Here is a 20,371-nt window from a genome sequence, read left to right on the forward strand (position 1 = left end):
TCCCACCTACCCGTCTGGTCTCTGCAGGGTGGGTTTGCAGAGGCGGGAGCTGTCCTCCCCTGCTGCCCCAGCTGCCTGTGTCCTGGGTGATGCCCTGCTGGGGCGTCACCTCCCCAGGACATGCCCATCTCCTGTAGCTGCTCCCCGAGTCCTCAGGACCCCAGGCCTGCAGAGACCAAGGGGCTCATCTGGGTCTCCTGCCATCCAGCTCTATTTCCTCTGTGGATGTAGTAAATATTGTGGTTTATTCCTGAGTGAGGCCATTTGCCCTGCCCACAGCCCCCCCCCAGCCGCTTGCACGGCCACAAGCATCCCTCCTCTGGGCTGCGTGGGCCCTGGGAGGGGAATAGCCCCTGGTGCCAAGCTGCTCATCTCCATCTAAGGCTGCTGTTTGCTGGCATTTTTGCAAGGGGGGAAGCTGCCTTAAGGAGCTCCCGTTTCTGCTCTGTTCCTGGAACCGGCCCCTGGGTGCTGCATCCCATGTCCCAGCCCAGGAGCCCTCTCTGCTGGGAGAGTAGACCTGTCCCTCACCGCCGAGTGTAAATCTGAGCCCAGAGGCACAAGGCAACCGCAGCCAAAATAAGATTAATGGCATCTGCTGAGAGCACATCCCGAGGACTGCTATTGATGGCCGTGGCTTTAAAATAACTGTTAACAGTGGATAAAGCACCATGATTTAGAGCACTCAGCAATTACATCTCTGTTTGAAATTTCCTAAAGATAGGATCAGACTCCCGAGTCCTGCTCTCTGCTTTTCCGATAGAATTAATAAGAATGGAGATATGTAATTAGACAACACGCAGGCTGGTAGGGCAGATCGATGCCTTGTGGTTATCTAATGAAGTGTTAAATTGCATCTTTCCCTCTCCCCGTCCCCCTATAACAGCCGCAGCGGGCTGTTTGCAGAGGGCTTGCAGGGCTCGTGCCTGGGGGAGGGCACCCCGCACCCCTCTCCCCCAGCCCAGCTTCATGGCAGTGAGGTGCGGACCCCGGCGCTCCTGCTTCCTTTCCGGGCTCCTCTTGCTTCTTTGGATGGGAACGGTTTGGGATCATCTTGGGCTTTGTGTCAAGCCTGGGGTTTTCAGCAGGGCTCTGTGGGGACACGTGCATCAGCAGCAGCTGAGAGCAGCCTGCTGCCCCCAGAGCCGGGGGGGTCCCAGTGGGGAGCTGGAGGCATGGATGAGCCGAAGGCATCAGCCCCATATTGCAAGGTGGGTGTCCTGGAGAGGAACAGGGATGGTTGTGGGTGGGCTCGGCTCAGTCCAGCCTGGGTCTGGACGTGGCTGGTGGCAGCCTGGCACAGCTCTGCCTGCAGTGGGGCTCTGCATCCAGCGCTCTGGGCAATGCTGGAGCTATCCCCAAACTTGTCCCCTTCCCCAGTTACTCCTGACGAGGCTGCGTTGGCCACACGCTGACCGGGGGACAAAGAAGGCCCCTGGACAGCACGGCCCTGCGCACACCTCCCGGCCCCTCTCGCCCCGGCTCAGAGCCGTTCCCGGCTGCAGCTCTGCTGCCCAGGGAGTAGCGTTAATCCCGCGCAGATGTCCTTTATCGAAGTGCTGCCACCACTGACAGGGTGACGGATGGGCCACTTAGGGAACGTGCCTCACGCCCAGGCTGATGCGAACGGGTGATTTCCATCACGGCGAGGGTGGATGTCTGGTGCCGGGGACACCCTGCTTCTGAGAGATGCACAGCCGGGGGTGCAGCACCCCTCATGCTCCCAGCTCACCTCCCTCCTTGTGTCTCCTGCCTGCACCCCTGTTGTCCATCCCCATCCCACCCCGCTGCTGGCTGTGCCAAGCCCTGGGGCTGGTTTATGTGGCCCTGTTTCCCCCGTGGCTCTCTGCTGCTCTCCCAGAGATGAGCTGGGGGACCTGGGTGCTTGCACAGGACCCCTGCCCACCCCAGCAGGCTGGATCCAGCCACTTGCCTGTCCTCCGCACTTCCCTGGCCCTGGGCATCGGGGTATGGTCTTCACGGTGAGCTGTGCCCCATTTGCTGTGGAGCCTGTGCCGCTTCTTGGCCAGCTGGGGCACGGCCCTCCCTCCCACTTACCCCTTGTAACTGGGATCTGGGCTCACAGTAGCCACTGGAGCTCTTCCCATCCTATGGAAACAGTTGATCCAGTGCTGTGTGCAGCAGCACAGACCACCAGCCCTGCCTGCAGACAGCTCCTGCCCGCCCCAGACCTGCTGATTGCTTTCACAGTGGACATGGCTGTGGCCAGCAGCAGCGGGGCTGCACGAGGCACAAGAGTGTTGATTAAAGCCTCGGACGCCGCTTAGGTGATTCTCCCCTGCCAGGCCCAGCCTTTCTACATCTGCCGCAGGTCCCGGTGAGACATGCCGCAAAGGATGCTCTCTGCACTCCGGTGTGACTTTGCCGCCGTGCCCGTTCCTGGCTAGATGTGTTTACCGAGGCGTCTCTGCGCCCGGTGCACTCGCAGCAGGACCCCCGCCTGGGTCTGGGCAGGCGGGCAGGGACCGGACCTGTTCCTGCAGCAGAAAGGCAGCAGCAGCCGGCAGTGGGCTGCTCCCATCCCGGCGTCCTGCAGACCCCCGGCTCCCAGTGCCCGGAGGAACGTTTAGGGGAGGGTGTTGCATTTTTTCCAAGCAGAGAAAGGCTCAAAGGCTGTGAATCCTGGCAGGATGCCCAGCCCTCGTGTCTGCTAAGGAAAGGAGCCGTGACCAGTGAGCAAGCGAGCTGTCCCCCCCATTTTCTACACTGCGGGGAGGGTGGGCTGTGTCAGCCTGGCCCGGGGGCTACCCCATCCTACCCCATGGTACCCACAAACCCGCCCAACTTTCCCCCCTCTCCCCAGCCTGGCAAAGCATCTCTCGCTTGCCTGCAGGAACAGGAGCACTTAGCTGGGATAAAAATAGTCGTGTTTGCCTCCCGATGGACCAGGGATGGCAGAAGGTGAAAACTTCCCCCATGCAGCTCTGCTGGGCCCGCCACATCCGCAGCGGGATGAACCCACAGGATGCTCCAGCATGGGGTGGGTGAGCCTGGGCACCACTCACACAGCCATCCCGACCAAGGCTACCTCCCTGGGACACCGCTGGTCCCCAGGGGCTGCCGAGTAGATGCAGCCGAGGGTGCGATGGAGAGGATGGAGGAAGGAGGACGGCGAGGGCAAGGAGCAGCAGGATGGACAAGCCCAGCAGCACGAGGGGTCCCCGGGCGGGCCAGGCTCCAGCTCCGCTTGTCAGGCTAAGCGGAGGGGGCTTCACCAGGGCTGTCCCAGGAGTTTCTCTCCAGCTGGTCAGTGCATGCAGGCTCTGTGGCAGTGGCCGGGCCACAGGGAGGGTTGGGGGAATGTGTTTAGTTCTCCGAGCATTTCTCCACTGCGTTTTCCTTGCTAAATGGCTCTTATTTTTAGATCCAGGCAGTTGCTAAGCATCGCTGCCTCGCTAAGGCGGCTTCTTTCATGGCTTGACACCAAAGCACGCTAACAACACGCTGCCGCGTGAGCGCAGCCCTCCCTCCTCACCACTCTGGATTCCCTTTCTGCCCTGCAGCTCCCGTGGGCCGGGAGGGCCAGGCTGGGCGCAGAGACGGGGACGGGATGCTTGCCTCCTCCCATAGCCCCTGCTCCCCTCTGTCTCTCTGCATAGATCAGAGGACGAAGAGAGGAGAGGTGGGAAACGCTGGGAGCTGGGCAGCCCCCGAGGTGTGCTCAGGACCCCTGTCACGGTGCAAACAGGCAGTGCACAGGCAGCAGCATGACAAAAGCCCCTGGCTTTGCCCGTGGTGGGGGAGTCTCCAGCACAGCCTGCATCCCCCGGGATGGCATCACGCACAGATGGCAGCAAATAACCAGGGGCAGCAGCGGGACCTCCAGCCCCCAGTGCCAGATGTAACGGTGGGGCTGTGAGCTCCTCTCTTGGCAGCACCGTGCCCCTCGAAGCCCCCTCAAGGTGTGCTGCTGCTTCACCCGTTCCCTGGGGCTGCAGGAGATGGGGGGAAAATCCTGCTAAAGGCTCCAGCCCCGCATGGGAAACCCATGCTTGGGGTGGGGGTCGGCAGGGGGGACCTGCTCCTGTGCTGGGCTGCAAGCAGGTGGACCTGGGCCACCCTCACCACACCTCTGCTGCGCCTCTTGGCCACTGCACGTCCCCTCCACCTCTGACCGATTTCCCATCCAGCTTCTTCCCAAGGGGGGGATGCAGCAGCCGCCCTGGACTGGGCAGGGCTGGGGTCCCCCTTCCTCTGTAGCTCCTGGGGGTCCCAAGGCGCAGCCCGGCATGGGCACCGACACGCAGGGCCTGGGGGGCCCTCGGTCCCCCGCAGCGGGCTGTAGGGGTCTGCGCTCCTCCTGCTGCCGCACGCCTTCTCCATCCCCGTCCCCTTCTCCGTCCCTGCGCGGTCCCTGGCCCCCGGGGCTCACCCAAACCGCCGGAGACCCCCACCTCGGTACAGCCCGGGGCAGCTCCCCCCCGCCTCTTCCCCGCAGCCCCCCACCCCCCCCCCGCCGCCCCCGGCCGTGCCTCAGTTTCCCCGCGGCGGCGCGGCGCAGGGCGGCGGGGCCGGGCCGGCGGCTCCCGGGAGGAGGCGGGGAAGGACGGGAGGGAGGGGGCGGCCGTGCCCAGCCCCGGCGGCGGCGGCGGCGGGGAACGGGGCGGCTGCGCGCTCCTGCCTGCCGTGCCGAGCCGAGCCGTACCGAGCCGAGCTCCCCGGTACCGCCGGCCCCTTCCTGCTGCCGCGGTGAGTGCCGCGGGCGGCGGGGCGGGGGGAGGCGGCGGGCGCGGGCCCCCCCTGCCCGGCGGCGGAGCCCGTGCGCCCCGTCGCGGTTCCCCCCGCCGCTCGGCGGGGCGGGAAGATGCGGAGCAAGGGCAGGAAGGAGAGCCTGTCCGACTCCCGCGACCTGGACGGCTCCTACGACCAGCTCACGGGTGAGTGCCGCCCGCCGGGGAAGGTGCAGCAGCCGCTCGGGACCACGGCGCGGGGGCGGCCCCAGGCACCCCGACCCGGCCCCGGGCACCCCGGGCACCCCGGCCCGCCCGCTTCCAGACCCGGCTGAGCCCCGGCCCCCTGCCCGCCCCGCTTCGCCGCACGCCTTGCCCGGGGAGGGGGGGGGGGGGAGGGCCGCGACCCCGGCGCTGGAGCAGGGGGACGGTCCCGGGCCCGGAGGGGGGATGCTCCGGGCCGGGGTAGGGTTGGTCGCAGCCGGGCGGAGGTTGCCCCGAGGCAGGTTTGCAGGGAAAAGGCCCCCGCCGAGGGTGGGATGCTTGAATCGCTTTTGGCCGCCCCCAAGCTCGCCCTCCCTCACCGCTGCTCCAAGCCCCTCGGGACACCAGGGTCTGGCGTTGGGGTTTCTCCGCCATGCCTTGGACCCCCCGCTGCACCCTGGGGTGGCACGGCAGCACCCCAGCAGCAGATTCCCCCGGGAATGGAGAGGCTCACCCTGCTCAGCAAACCCCAGCAGCACCACAGAGCCTGGTGTCTTCTCTGCCCATCACCCAGTGTCCCCTAGAGCATCTCCAGAGATGCTCTGCCCCTGGGATGGGGTGGCTGTGGGACAGGAAGGCCAAATATCGCCCATCTGCGACCCTATGGCATCCCCCTCCATCCTTTGCCCCAGCAGGGAATTGCCTGGCATCCCACATCCTGCCACAACATCTGTCCATCCATCGCACCTCATCCCCCACTGTCCGGTAGCGAAGCGGCTGGGCTGGAGCTGGCGACACCCCTCCTTCCCCACGTGCTCTCCACGGATCAGGCCAAATCCCGTCCCCTTTCAGGGCCTCTGTCGCAGCAGCTGTGAAATGGGGCAGCAGTTCCTGCCTGCCTCCCGGGACCCACGACGGAGCCAAACCTGTCTGTAGCCAGTGGGATTGGGTGCCCTCATGCCGCAGGCACTGGGGTCTGTGCACAGGCGGCTCCCCCAAGTCCTGGTGATGCTTTTCCTGCCACGGTCTGGAGTGGCTTTCAGGCTTTGCTCTGGAGTGTCAAGGAGGTGGTGGGAGCAGGGCAGGACCCCTTCTCTGCTTTCCAGAGCAGCCCCACGTGTGGGAAACGCTGCTTGCTGCCTGCCCAAACGTGCTGCAGGGAAGATATTTTTGAGCTGTGTAGGAACTTGGAACCCACACACAACTTTTGGTTTCTCCGGTAACTTTAAAATGTCCATATGGATTTAAATCAAACCAAAGTTAAAAATAAATTCCAGTCTCTCTGAGGCTGAGACCTTTTATGCCTGGGCTTACCTCTGAGCCAGCCATGCAGCAGGAACCTGGGCAGAGGGGAGCCGTGCGGCTGTGCCAGCCCCTGCCCGCGGGGATGGGGCTGCTGGGAAGCCTCTGGGGAATAAGGCTGGAAATACCTGCCCCATTTCCCAGCGTGGGGAACAGAGGCCCCGGGAGGGCATGTCACTCATTTGCCATCGCTGTCAGGTCAGTGACCTGCCAGGGCAGAGCTGTGGTAACACCAGGGAGGAGAGGGAGCTGGTCCCGACAGCACTGATTTCCCCTGCGTTGGCTGAACGCACTGAAGCCGTCCCTCCCTGTAGAGGGAAAGTTGTTTTTCTCCCAGAAAGAGTGTCAAGTGATGCAGGCGGGAGGAGAGGGGATGGAGCCTTAGCTCTAGGGAGGGTTTAATAGCTCAAGCCCCTGCCTGCTAACCTGGCCTGGGCTCTCCTGGTACCCTGGGGATGCGTGGGGATGCGGCGAGGAGCCACGACCCCCGTGGGGCCGTAGCGAAGCCCCAGGGTGGAGCTGGCAGTGCCAGCATGGGCTTAGTCTCTCCCTGCAGATGGGAGGGTCCCTGCCGGCACCTGCTCTTCAGTAGCCCAGCCCTGCTTGGGGACAGGCATGAGCAGTTCAGGGTGTTTCTGCAGCCTTAGGGACCCCCATCCATCAGGGTCTGTCAGGGTCTGGGGGACATCTGCCGTGCAAGAGCTGTTAACCGAGAGCTGAGTTGATGTTAGGCGATGCGACAGCCCCACGGCAGCTCCAGCGATTGCTGGTGTGCACGGGGACAGTGGTCAGTCCTGCTGCCTCTCCATCGCTCCCCAAAAACAGGGGTGGGGGCGATGAGACCCCTATCTATGCATTCCCAGAGAAGGGTTAGCAATACCCCCTTCCAAAAGAAGGAGAGGGGCTAAGGGGAAGCAGGACCCCCAGCCATGTGCAGGGTAGAAACCCCCCACACCTTCCCCAGCAGCACACTGATTTTTAAATTTAAAGAGCTCTTGAAAATGGGGGTGCAGTGACAGTGTGTGTCCCCCAGCATCTCCAGCAGTGCCCGGCCACCCCGGTCCCCGTCCAGAGCAGCCGTGGGCTGTGTGGGCATGGGGCACGTGGATGTGTGTGTGAGAGGCGAGAGCGGCCGAGTGAATGAAAGCTGCCTGCGTGTGAGCGGCGGGGAGAGCAGGCACCGGCTCCGTGTGCCAGGGAATGCGGGCCGGCTGCACTGGGGCGAGCTGGGACAGACCCTGCTGCGCCTGGCCCCAGCGCAGCAGCGTGGGGCGAGGGCAGGCACCGGCCGTGCCTGGCTGCTGGGCCTGGGGCTGGGCATCTGCCTGGGTGCTAAGGAGAGAAACGTTTAGGTTACGCCACTAGGAAATTAAACCGGTCCATTTCTGGGATATTTAGATTATGCTAGCGAGAAATAAAAGCCATCCATAAATTACATTATTCCTCCAGCCCTCTAATGACATGAGCGATTAGTGTGCAAGCAGAGCCTGGAGCCAGTGTCTCGGGAGTGCTCTGGACATGGCCCTCCGTGCGGGAGAAATGGGAGCCCGGTGCCGCTTTGCCCTGAGGAGCGCAGGTACCACGTCCCCGGCCCCGAATCCCAGCAGCGCGAGAGGCGAGGGGGGCTCGGAGGCGGCTTTCCCTCCTGCCCGCTGCTCCACAGGGGTGTGCAGGCAGCGGGGCTGCCCCAGCTCCAGTTGGGGAGCGGGGGGGGGTGGCCCAGTGCCCCATCTCACGCCGCAGGACAAGCCCGTCCCAGCCATGCTGTGTCCTGTGAGTGGGAGAGCATGTGCCGGCACAGGGTCAATACCTGCACTGTTTGGGATGGGTCAAACCCCCTAGCTGTGTTTTGGAGGGATGAGGGATTCACCTCCAGGGCTGTTGGTCCCTCAAAAGGGGTTAGGAGGCTCACTTTTCACCCCTGCTTTTTCACCCCTGCTTTCTCCCTCCCATTGTCGTGTTGTGGGGTCTCGAGCAACTGCTTTGCTCCACCCCAAAGGCAGCTGCAGCATTTGCAGTGGGTGAGCAATTGCTATAGAGACCATCTGCAGAGCTTTGGGATCCTCCTGCTTCCCAAGGCACGGCTGATGGATGGGGACTCCCTAACTCGTAGCACTTTGAGCAGCCCACCCAGGGAGATGAAAACTGTAGGTACCAGTGTAGTGGCAACGCAGCATCTGGCTGAGCTCTCCTCCCTACCTGGAGGGAGGGTGTTTCAGAGGCATCTCTCCCGGTGGCAGTACGAAAGGAGAGATGGGGCTGAGCTGTCCCCCACAAACACGCCGAGGGGAGGGCGGGTTGCTGGGGTTGGTGGGAGGACAGCGGGAGCCGGGCTCCAGTCCCTACCGCGGGGTAAGGCCCAAGAGCCGTGCCCCAGCGATGCATCTGCCGCAGGCAGGTACCAGGTGATGGGCAGATCTAGGGCTGCGCCAAGGGCTTGTTCTGCTGCTGGCAAACCCGGCGGCTCCATTGTGGCTGCTCGCAGCCCAGGCTCAGCTCGGCGGGAGGAAAATCTCTGCAAGCTTGCCATAGTGTAGGACTTCCACCTGCAAGGGGGATAATTTATTTCTCAGGGTGTGGAGGGGGTGTCAGTGCTAGCCTATCCCAAATAATAGTGTGTGTAGGGGGAAAAGCTGGGATCTGCAGCTGGAGGATGGAGTGATGGGGCCGATGGGGTGGGGGTGAGGCCAGGAGGCAGACAGGGGCCAGCCGAGTGCCCGGCTGTGAGTGTGCGTGGCAGGTTGTGTGCCGTGGCTGCCTGCTGGGGTGGATTCCGGGGAGCAGGACTGGGATGGGGACTGTGCCCGAGACCATGGCAGCGCCTCGCCCATGCCCAGAGCAAAGGTCCTTCTCTTGCCCAGTTGCTTCCTCAGGCAGCACAGGGTGCGTGGCCACCTCACTCTGCCCTGTCCACGCGGGTCTGGCAGGGCTGGCTGCCTGCATCCCTGTGGCCAGCAGCATGCATGGTTCATCCCCTCCTAGAAGCAGCCCCCAGGAGGGCTGACACACACCAATGTCCTTCCCCCGGGGGGGTCCAGCCTGTGGGAACCGAGTGTGCTACCTGTCCCCCTGCTCCCCCGCTAACCTGCCTCCTCCGCACTGCCGCTGCTGCCCCACGCGACCCCCTCCGCTTGTTGCTTCTGCTCCCACTGCCTGCGGCCCAGTGGTGAGGCTGGGCTGGAAGCCGGGCTGACCCTCGAGCCAGGTCCTCAACCTCCCCAGGAGGCCCCCAGTCAGGGTGGGGTACAGTGGGGAAAGGGTTCCCACTCGTGCGCTGGGGCGGGGGGCTCCCATGGGGTCCCTTCTGTGCCAAAGCGCCCTGCCCTCGATGGATGCTGCACCTTCCCGGGGTGATGGGAGCGTTGCCTGACTCTGCCTCGTCTCTGTCTGCTGTCTCCCTCTTTCTGGCATCTGTACCTCTCTGCCTCTTCCCTCTTTGCTGTCCTGGCTTGTCTGCAGCTCTTTGATTCCGATGAATCCCCTCTCACGGGGTGTTGTGGCCTCTCCTGACCGGAGGCTGAGATCCTGCCAGTGGGGAGGGGGGATGCTGCTCTGAGCCCACCCGAGGCAGAGCCGCATGCGGGGCAGGGGGCACGGGGACGATGCTACTGGGTACCGCTGCCCACGGGCAGGTTGGATTTTGCAGGTGGAGAGGCCAGAGCTGGGGTTTTGGCAGCCGCTGCTGCATCCCCGCAGGCAGAGGCAGGTCGGAGCCTGTGGGGAATTGGTGGCACAGGATTAATTGACAGGAAGTTCGTGGGCTTGGTCGGGGCGGTTAAACAGCTGATTTCTGCAGATGCCGATGCATAATTCATGGGCTGTCGCAACTTTGGCCAAGGTGTACACCTCCTGCTGCATGGGGCTGGCGATGCACGGGCAGGGAGGGGTTTGCTCTTTTGCCATCTCTGCGTCCAGGCATGGAGAGGAGTTTTTCCCCATGGCTGGCCATGTTGCCGCCAAATAAGTTGTCCGGACTTGGTGGTGCTGCTGCTTTCCTGTTGTGTGGTGCACTGGGACCAGTTGCCCCCAGAGCCTTGGGAGCCAGGACAGGACAAGGTTTGGGAGGGTGAGCAGAGCTGGTCCCTGGAGTGGGCTCCGGTTTCCCCTGGGCCATACCAGGTCCATACGTCCTGGCTGGAGCTAAGCCTTATGTCCTTGCCTTGCAACCAGGGCATCAGAGGGTCACTCCAGCCCCGAAGGACAGGAGGGGCCCCATTAGTGGAGCTGCCCTCCCCGTCCCTCGCTGGCTCTGCTCATTAGTGGTGTTTTCATTAGGAGGAGTGGTTTGGTTTTGTTTAAGCCAAATTGCTGTGCTTGGGAGATGATAAATCCATCTGCTGGCAAATCGCTCTCCTGCCGCCGGAATGGATCCCAGCCCTGGGCTTTAATCGTGCTGCAGATGAATGAGCCTCTAGTGAAATGAATCTCCCTGCCGTGCCCTGCCGGGGGGGCTGAGCTGGGCGGGCTGCCTCCCCAACGCCACGATGAGGGGCTCTGGCTTGGAGTGGCGGTCAAAATCATACGCTAAGGGGTTGCGGAGCCCCAGGGGTGATTATTGCTGAGCAAGTGAACTGCTGGGTCTGGTGCAAGCAGCTTCCCTGGGAGCGAAGGGGGAGAGGAGCCCCTTTCCACAGGGCAGGCCTGCAGGTGGGTGCAGGGGTCCCGTTCAATCCACGTCCATGCCAGGGTGCTCTGCCGGCAGCCGGGGCTGGGTGGGTGCCATGCCATGGGGGTGAGCGGCAGGATGGTGCGTGGGACGGGGCTGGGGTTGGGATGCAGGGGATGGAGTGGCCCTGCACACAGTAATACGGTACTGAGCAGCTTTGCAAAGGGGATGTGGCAGCAGGGCTGTGCTGTGCAGGAGGCTCCTATTGGGGTCTTCCCATCCCTGGGCTGCCGTGGCTCAGGCTGGTTCTGGCTTTTAAGTAAATTTGCCTTACACTTCAAATGAAAATGGGCGGTGCAGCCCCCCGAGGAGCGGTGTGAGTAATTAACTTGTTTGGAAACGAAGCCTGCAGGAGGGGAGCTGGGGGCAGGATGGCTGCCGTGTTCAACAGGAGCCGATGGGGATGGGGGGCACAGGGGGATGTCACCTGCATCTGAATTTGGGTCTCCCTGAACGTTTCCTCTCTGGTCGGGACAGGGCGAGTCACCTATGGACACCTGTGGGCAGGGGTGCCGTACACGTGCATGCCCACGCTCTCGCAGCATCGCACCTCTCTGCCTGTGGCTGATGGCAGCCCCCAGGGCTCAGCTCCATCTGGCTCTAGGTGACTCCAGTCCTGTTTTGGCAGGAGCCACCCAGCTTTTGAACCTGTCAGGCTGGGATCCCTCCTGTTCAGGCGGCTGGCACCCTCCCAACCCCAGGACGGAGTTAGCGTTGGTGCTGGGGGCTCTGGGGTGCGGCAAGAGGGTCGGTGTCCCATCGTGCTGCTCCTTCTCACCCCAGCTGGGGACACTGGGGAGCTGGGTATGTTGGAGTCCGGGGGCCATAAAAGCAGGTGCCCCAGCTCTGAGCATGGCTGCTGCGGTGCCTGTCCGATTCCTGCACCAGCTGTATCCCCAGCAAGCATGCGGGAGGCTGTGCCCAATCCACACTCTGCTCAGAGAGCCCTGGGCTGCAGCTGGGACAAACTGGTGGCTTCGTCCCAGAGGGGAGGGAGTGGTGTGGGGGTCTGGCTGACCCACGCAGAGGTCCAACAAGGACCGCGCTGCAGCAGCAGCGGTGCCCGTGGGCAGGCAGGGGATGCTCAGAGCCCCAGGGGCCAGTGCCAGGCTGGCAGCAGAGACGGATGGCTTTGCCTTCAGCCCCTCTCCCGGGAGCAGGTCAGAGTCAGTGATGCAGTGACTAACTCTGCAGGTGGCTGGCGGCACGAATCCGCTGCCCCAGCTCTGCCGTATGGAGACGGAGGGACTGACTGGGCAGGACGGGACCCCCCTGGGCTGTCCTGCTGCCCCCATGAGCCACCTCCTGTGGCAGTGACGTTCCTGCTGGGAAGGAGCTCGACAGCCTGAAGCAGAGGGAGGTTTCTTGGCAAGATGCTACCATGAGAGACTGGCAGGACCCTGTCACTGAGCCTCTGTGGGGCAGAAAGGGGGACCCTGCTCCTGGCTCCAGGCACTGACCCCAGCAGCAGGCCTGGGCTGCACTGGCTCCCTTACCTGCCCTCCTCTTATCGCCAAACCCACACATTTGGACACCAAAAAAGTGCTTTTTAGGGATGGAGCATTGGTGACAGTCTGGCCAGGATCTGAGTCACAGGGAAGAGGGTTTCCAGGGTTTTTCCCTTGGCCCAGCTGGGGAATATGCAGCCCTGCAGGATGCAGGGAGGCACTGGCAAACTCATGCATCCATGGATCACCCTCAGACCCAGCAGGAGCCGGGGAAGAGCCATCCGGCTGCTCTCACCTGGTTACTGCGGCCCATCCAGCCGTGGCGGGGTGAAATGAGAGCCGGCCTGCTCACTAACGAGATTAGACAGGCGAGCCACTGCTCCTGGCCCATTTGGTTAATCGCTTCTTCCTAGATTGAATTTTTAAAAATTGCATTGCTTACAGAAAGTCCCTGAATGGGTTTAAAGGCAATAATCCACCCGGCCTTCCGTCACTGCAAGGGTCCCCCTGGGCTACTTGGCAGTGGGTTGTTGAAGTCCCTGGTGTGTCTCCGCGTGTCTCTGGTGTCTCCGGGAGGTGGCTGGCTGGGCTGGATGGCCCTTGGTAGGTCTTGATTTACTCCGGGAGGAAATATTGATAAATTTTTAATGGTGTGATTTAGCGAAGCCTCCCGGAGGTGAGAGAGAAGGGAGAGGGTCAGGTGCCGGGCTCTGTGCTGCTGCCCGTGTGACGGGTCCCCTTTGTCCCCCACTCCTGCCCTGAGGGCCGTGGCGGGCAGCTGCCCACCCTGCCCATCCTGCTGTGCTCCTGGGGGCACGCTGGAGTTGGGGGCGTCCTGCGGTAGGGCACAGCACCCCCACCCCTGGTGGCACCTGCATGGGGTCTCAGCTTCCTGTCTGACCCCGAGGCAGGGAGGGATGGCCACTGGCGCTGGGTTTTGGGGTCCTAGCACAAGTTAGCAAATGGGTGCGGGGCTCGGGCAGCACAGCGAGGGATGCTGTGATGTGCTGTGGTTAGGGCTGATCCCTGTGTCCCTTGGAGACATCTCAGCCCTCTCCTAGGTGGTGGGATCTGCCCTTAAGTAACACTTTTTCCCCTCTGACTCTCCTTCCAGAAGTCACATCTTCTGAGCCCAGCCGCTGCCCTGCGCTGCTTGTGCTGACCCGAGCAAATTACCCCCAGCACCCACCCTCCCCGCTCGCCTCCCCTCCACCATGCGAAGTGAGTCACTCCCAGGCACTGGGAATCATTCATGTCATTTCCCCCTTTGCCGCAAAGTCATTAATGCGAGTGGAATAATTTGTTGCGTAACGGAGAGGATCAGCGGGAGCACTGCTCTGGCGGGTGACGCCTGGCCCTGGCTCCCTGCCACCCTGGCCACCACTGCCCTGGGAGAGGACAGCTCGGTGGGATCGCTGGCTGGGAGCATCCCAGGTCTTACTGGGGTTGTGGTCCCATGGCCACACCGTGCTGGCAGCGACGGTGTGAGCTCCCTGAGATGCTTTCCTGAAACCCCCGAGTCCCGCCTGGACCCCGGCTGATTGGAATGGACATGTTTGTCGTGGCCTCGGTGTCTGCTCACCCTCGCACAGCTCCTCCGAAAGGGGCTCGTCCCAACTGCGCCACAGTGACATGGGCAAGAAGCGTCCCCTGCACTGATCGAGGTGTGTGTTGTGGCACCCTGCATCCCTGCCACGTCTCTGCCTCGTCCCCGCCACGTGCTGCTCCAGCTCCTCTGAGCTCCCCAAGCCGTGGGGTCACAAGCGCTTCCCACCAGCAGCCGAATCCCTCCCAGCTTCTTGCTTCAGAGCTGGGGGCCCCGAGGTGACCCAGCAGGGGTGCAGGCTGTGGGCCCTGCAGCCCCGAAGGACAGGTCCCAGCCGGCTGTCGCTGCTGGCGATAGCAAACCCGTGCACGGGGTGCAAACCCAAGGACGGCCGGGGCTCCCTCCCAGGGACCTCACAGCCTCCCAAGCAGGGGGCTGCCTGGAGGGGGGGACTTGCTGCCCTCACCCACCCCAGCTCAGGACTGTGGGTGCTGGGAGCCCTTGCTCGAGCGATGCTCGTGGTGGTTGTGGCAGATCCAGTCTCTCCCCTGCATGGTGAGGGGGGAGAAGGGCAGGGAAGAGTGCTTTAGGCATTAAAAGGCATCGTGGAGGCTACCCCCCTGCCCAGGGTTCATTTCCTTCTATCCCACGCTCAGCCAGGCATTAATTTAAAGATGCTGCAATGGGAGAGGGGGAGCCTAAGAGGATTGGGCTGAGAGCAGGAGGATTTAGCGAAGGGAAGGGACGGGGCTGGGGGCTGCGCAGGGGACAGCAGCATCCGATGGCGCAGGATGGGCAGGATGGAGAAGGTGGCCGTGCACCCCTCGGGTCTGAGCCACCCTGATGTGTCCCAGCCACGACTGTGGTGGTACCCAGTGGCTCCCACCAACCCCTGGAAGGGGACACGGACGTGAAGCTCTCCCCATCCCCAGGGAGAGCACTGCTGCTGGGTGGCTGGGCGAGGAGGGGGCGTGGGCTGCTTGCTCACAGCGTGGCTGTGCCCCATGTCCCACCCCTGCCCCTTGCTGTGTGTGGGAAATGGGGCAGAAGTTTCAAACCCAAGCCTGGAGGAACCCAGTGGACGGGCATCGTGCCCAGCTCCGTGGGGGACAGGCAGAGCCCCTCTGAGGTGCCACATCCCAGCAGGGACTTTGTCCCCTCGCTGCAGCTGGGCAGCGTGTCCCCTTGGTGCAGAGGGCTGCCCCCGAGCCGCGCAGGGAGGGAGGAGATGGTGTTTAATATTTCAAAGAGACTCATTGAAAACCTGCTGCTCCCTGGGGCTGGTCCAGACCCAGCAACCGTGGGAAGGGGCCAGGATCGGGGCCATCCCAGCTCAGTGTGAGCTGGAGGGCGAAGCTCTTGGGATCACATCCATGGGGGCAAAGGAGCCTTTTGCCTCCTCCATCGCCCTCAGACCTGAGGGTCCTGCCTCTGCCCTGGGCCACAGCTCTGGGGCAGGGAGGTGGGTCCCAAAGGGCCATGGTGGCTCCCCAGCCCCACGCCAGCCCGTGCCTCCCTCGACGCTGTTTGTTTTCTCAGCCCGCCCTGCTGTAATTACAACCTGCTGTCACTCTCCGGATAATACGTCTTTCCTTTTATCACTGCTTAATTAAATAACTGTGGGGAAGTGAGGGGCTGGTAACCCCTTGTTTGCCGGCACGCACAACCCAGTGGCACTGGGGAGGTGTCTTGGGGCTGGCAGAGGAGCTGGATGGGGAGGGCTGTGCCCTGGCTCGGGGGGCAGGGTTGAATGCAGGGTACCTGTGTGCCTGTGAGGGATGAAGCACTGATTTTGTTGTTCATGGGCACAGCATCTCTGGCACAGACATTTCCAAGCCATCCCCGAGGAGGTGCCCTGGACGCGACCGCCGTGACCCTGTCTGTAATTCTCCCCTCGGCTCGGACCCGTGCCCGCTGCCAGGCCAGGTCGAGTGTGCGGGCAAGGTGCCCGCTGCCAGGCCAGCCGCCTCTGCCTGCAATTTGTTGGTGGTAACGAGTGTCCCTGGCAGCTGCTGCTGGGTCAGTGAGCTCTGGCTGAGTATCTGCCAGGCGCTCCTCCCACGGGGCTGGACGCATGGGTCCCGCTCCTCGCTCGGCGGAGCATCCTCGGTTGCGCTGTTGGTCTTCAGCATGGACATGGCTCCCTCTGATCTCTCTCCATCCCTTCCCTCATTCCTCTGCTGTCTCTCTGCCTTTGCGCCTTCCCCAGGAGGCGGGTCCCAGTTTGGGCACTGGCAAGTGGTGCACCTCCAGGTGCTGCCACCGTGTCTTGCTCCCCTGGGTGCCCCTTTCTCCCCATCCCAGCCACCCCACAAGGTGCTGTAGCACTGGGAACAGTGTCTGTTACAGTGTCCTCGGGAGCAGGATGTGGCCCTGTTTAAAAACACGTAGGCAGGGGCGGTGGGAGCACTCCCCGGAGCACTGCCTGTCCTGCTTTGATGGACTGGGGAAAGGTCCGATCTGACGGGATTTCCATCTACCTGAGACAAAGCACTGCACCGAGCTGCAGCAGGGCAGCCCAGCCCGGGCGGGGATTGATGAACATCCCCAAACTGTTGCCAAGCCCTGAGGTTTGTGTTTGCCTGCAGTGAGGAACCGGGTCTCTTTGCAGATGCAATCCCCTCCCTTGCAGTGCACTGTGCACGGAGCACCCGCCGTTGGTTGTGCAAGCGGCATCACAAGCTACGCTTAGCTTCGGTCTCGTGGAAGGTGGGGGCAGCTCTTTGCGTTGGTGTTGAGATGTACAAGATGCATGGCTGGGGTAGACTGAAAAATGTCCCCCATTTGGGGACTGGCCTCCCGGAGCTGTGGGCAGCCCTGGGTGTCAGGGGCCTGGCTTGGAAATGATTGGTCTGGGGATGGAGAGGTTTTGGGGGCACTTTGGGGCTTTGTGGCAGGATGCTGTGGGAAGAGGAGCTCCCTGCCCATGTAGGGGTTGCATGCAGGCAGGGGAGCGTGGGGTGACCTGCAGGCCTGGGATACGTCTCTTCCTGGTGCGCTGCCTGTCCTCGCTGCCTGTCCTCCTGCCTGCCCTGGATTTGCAGCTCAGGAGTCACTTTGCACAGATCAAAGCCTGGGGGCATCTCTCATCTGGGTTTACCTGGGTCCTTCCTGCCCCCCAGCCCAGAGCGAAGGGGGGATTTGGAGGTAATCCTTGCAGACGGGATGCTGCTGGCTAATTATAGCAGAGCCTCTCGCTTTGTGGGAACCACGGCGAATTGTCCCTCGAGCCCAGGCAGCGATGGTACAAATCTGCTGCTAATTAGACTTGAAAGTCCTCCCGTGAGCTCAGGCGCAGGATGGATATTTGATTATTAACATATTTATTTCTGAGCCTCTCAGCAGGTCTTGCACTGGGAGGCTGTACTCTCCCCCCAAGTAATTGCCAGGCCCATTTATTCCTATCAAGAGTGCTTGGGAGCTCCAGGGAAGGGGGGGGTGTTCTTCAGCTCTGTGTGCTCATTTTTGGGGCTGTCTCACCAAGGTGTGTGGAAAAGACATCTTGCTGATGCTGGGGAGGTCCCAGGCGGGAGCACGGTTCCCAGGCTCTGCTCTGTGCCTCCCACCAGCCCCTCTGCCAGGTGAGATGTTCCTGACCTTCGTGCCCAGGTGGGAACCCAGGGATGTCTTTTCCCACCTGCTCCTGGGTCTGTTGGCTCCAGGCGCTGGGTAGGGAGCAGGGGAGGTGAGGATGACCCAGTGGTGCGGAGCTGGTGCTGAGCACCGCAGCCCAACACAAAGCTGCCTGCCACGGTACCCCCAGGGAGAGCATCCCTCCCTCTGGCAAAGGCAGACAAACTGCAATGGAAACACTGCCTCTGAAACAACCAAAAATAGCTTTCCTGTCCCCAAAATGTCAGTTTAAAAAGGCAGTCTCTGGGGGGCCCCCAGGCTGGCAGTGGGCTGAGCGGGTGCCCTGGAGATGCCGGGTGGGTGGCCCTGCTGCCCCATGGGGCAGGGAGTGCTGGGCAGGGGACCGGAGGGCTGAGGCAGCACTCGGGTACGAGTGGGGAGAGGGTCAGTGCTGGCGTGGGGGGGCCATCAGCCCAGCTGTGGGGCTGCGCAGCATCTTGGGGTGAGGCTGGAGAAAGGTGCAGGTGGGCTGTGGGCTGTTGGCGGGGCAGTACGGACCTTGTGTGTCTCCCCTGCCCTAAGCCCCCCAGATCCCCCCAGCCAGGTTGTCACCCACCCAGGGGTTTCAGGCCAGTGCCAGGGGTTGTTGGCGTGGGATCAGGTGGGGAGCCGTGGGTCAGGACCTCAGCCGCATCTGCAGCACCGCTTTGCTCTCCCTTCCTGCCTTGTCACTGTGTCTCCCCGTGCAGGGAGGGTCTGAGCCGGGGAGCGGGGGGCAGGCGCCTTGTTGCAGCACTGGAGTTATTAATAGCAGCAAATGCTCTCGGCGCCTTCAAGCCAAGTCCGTTTTGGGGGAGATTCCTGCCATTTGAAGTATGTTTCCCCTCCCTGGGATCCCTTGGGCACCTTATCTCCCTCTCCCAGCTGTGCAGCCGGCGCGTGCCAGAGCCCCTGGATAAGCTGTGGTGCCAATAGCCTTTCCCGTGCCGCTCAGCCCGGCAGCGTCTGGCTCGGTGATCGAGGGTGCCCCGCTGCCTGGCCCGCAGGCAGCCCCACACTGCCTGCACACGTGGGAGCTGAGGTTGCATCCCAGCCTGTCCCTGCTGCGTTTCCTCCCGTCACTGTGCCAAGCCGGAGCTGTCGGCGGCCGACCGAGCACTGATTGCAAGGAAATTAGCCTAGTGCTATCTTCCATTTATCGGAGCCCAATCTGTGCGTGATTGCACGGGGCTCGTTAATTTGTTGCCATCACTGTGGCTTGGTGCGGGGCGGTGAGTGTGGTAAGGCTGGAGGGGGGTGCACCGCGGGCCAGGACACGCAGCAGCCTGCTGGGATGCCGAGGGCCATGCCCTCCCCTGGAGCAGATTTGGGAGCAGGGCTGGTATCACTTGTGGCCAGGCTATTTTTCCCAGCCTCGCAGTTCAGGAGACCCTGGTGAGGCTTGGAGTGGGAGCTGGGACAGGCCTGGGGATGCGGGGTGGTGAGCTGGGGATGGAAACCCCTGCTGCTCCCCGTGGGGTGCCATGGGCACAGAGCAGGGTGGGCATCCAAGGAGCAAAAAGGTGCCAGTTCAGGTTAAGGAGGTGCTGTGGCTGTGCTGTGCCCGGGCGCAAGCCGTGCACCCCCAGATGGCAATGTCCCCACTTGCGAAGGCTGTGCTCTTTGGAGGTCCTAGGGCCGTGCTGCTCTACTGCCCTATATATCCTGGGTGCCCCAGAGCTGCTGTGTTTTGCAGACCCAACAAGCTCAGAAACGGCCCTGGATGCTCCAGGCAGGCTGTGGTGTCCTTGCTTACCACTGCGGTCTCGACATGTCAGTCCTATAACCAGGGCTGGGCTCAGCTCCTGGCTCTTTTCCCTTGCCCATGCCTCAGTTTCCCTGCGGATGTTGGTGCTGGTCTTTGCCCTCCTGTTTGCCTTCCCTTTGCAGGGCATGGGGAGGGTCTTGGGGTGCACCCCAAGAGCCTGGGTGGGAAGTGATGGAGCCTGTCCCCCCTGCCTTGTCCCCTTCTCCCCGCTGCTCGCTACCCTGTGCGTGGGGGCGATGAATTATTCACGCCCGTCGGGGGGGAGTGTCTGCGGCCGCCTGCATGATGCCAATGGGGCCCACGTGCTGCTGAGCACAGAGAGCTTTTCTGTGTAAATCCCTGAAATATTTAGCAGAACTGACTTAAAAAATACAGCTTGGGAGGAGTTAGTGCCTCAGTGTAACCTGGAGGGCTGGGTGCCATCACGGGGGCGTGATGGGGGTGATGGACGCACTGAAGTGGTCCCTGGGCGGCTCTGGCCCTGGTCTTTGCCTGACACCCACCACCCAAGTTGCTGGTGGATCTTGTGTTTGTCTGTCCGTCCGACCACCCATCTGTTGGGTCTCTCCGCTTGTCTCTGCCGTCAGATGGTGGGGTTGCCCCCATCCTTTCCCTGCATTGCAGGGGTGCTTTGGAGCCCAGTGCTGGGCTCAGCCTGCTGGCTGGGGCATGTCTGGGTCCCCAGCCCAGTGCCACCAGAGCCAGGCTGCTGCCCCATCACCTGCTGTGTGCCGGCTGTGGCAGGTCAGTGCTGCGGGACCGGTGCACAGCGTTGGGCCGGGCTCCTTCCCTGGCAGCGCCTTCCCGAGCAGACGGATCACGTCACATGCATTTTTTAACAAGATCCATCGGCTGGGAACGAGCCGAGCTGTCGCCACAGGTTTGTGATCAAAGCCAGACGTGCCCTGGCAGCCCGGGGGGAGGGTGGCCCTGCATGCCACCCCTCTCCATCACATGGCAAATTTACAGGGCATTTATCCCAGCAGAGCAGGTTGGGGATCCGGCAGCTTTGCAGGTTGCAGGTGTGTTGCCCCTTCATCCCTGGAGGTACCGAGATGGCTGGTATCTTCATGCCCAGCATGGTGTGGCGATTCCTGAACAGAGCATCCAAGGACGGGAGGAGCCACGATGCAG

The 20,371-nt window shown here is 62.6% G+C and overlaps 1 protein-coding gene across 3 annotated transcripts in view; it reads left to right on the top strand.

Annotated features, from left to right (window-relative positions):
* Window positions 1-4,704: 4,704 nt before the first annotated feature.
* Window positions 4,705-20,371, top strand: part of KCNIP2 (potassium voltage-gated channel interacting protein 2) — a 45,998-nt gene continuing 30,331 nt past the window's right edge. For all 3 annotated transcript variants that reach the window (XM_072870037.1, XM_072870038.1, XM_072870039.1), the window contains exon 1: window positions 4,705-4,898. In XM_072870037.1, the coding sequence (XP_072726138.1) occupies window positions 4,826-4,898 (73 nt within the window). In that variant the 5' untranslated portion in view covers window positions 4,705-4,825. The remainder of the gene's footprint in view (window positions 4,899-20,371) is intronic.

Source organism: Ciconia boyciana, chromosome 8 (assembly GCF_034638445.1).
Source record: "Ciconia boyciana chromosome 8, ASM3463844v1, whole genome shotgun sequence".
Lineage (NCBI taxonomy): Eukaryota > Metazoa > Chordata > Aves > Ciconiiformes > Ciconiidae > Ciconia > Ciconia boyciana.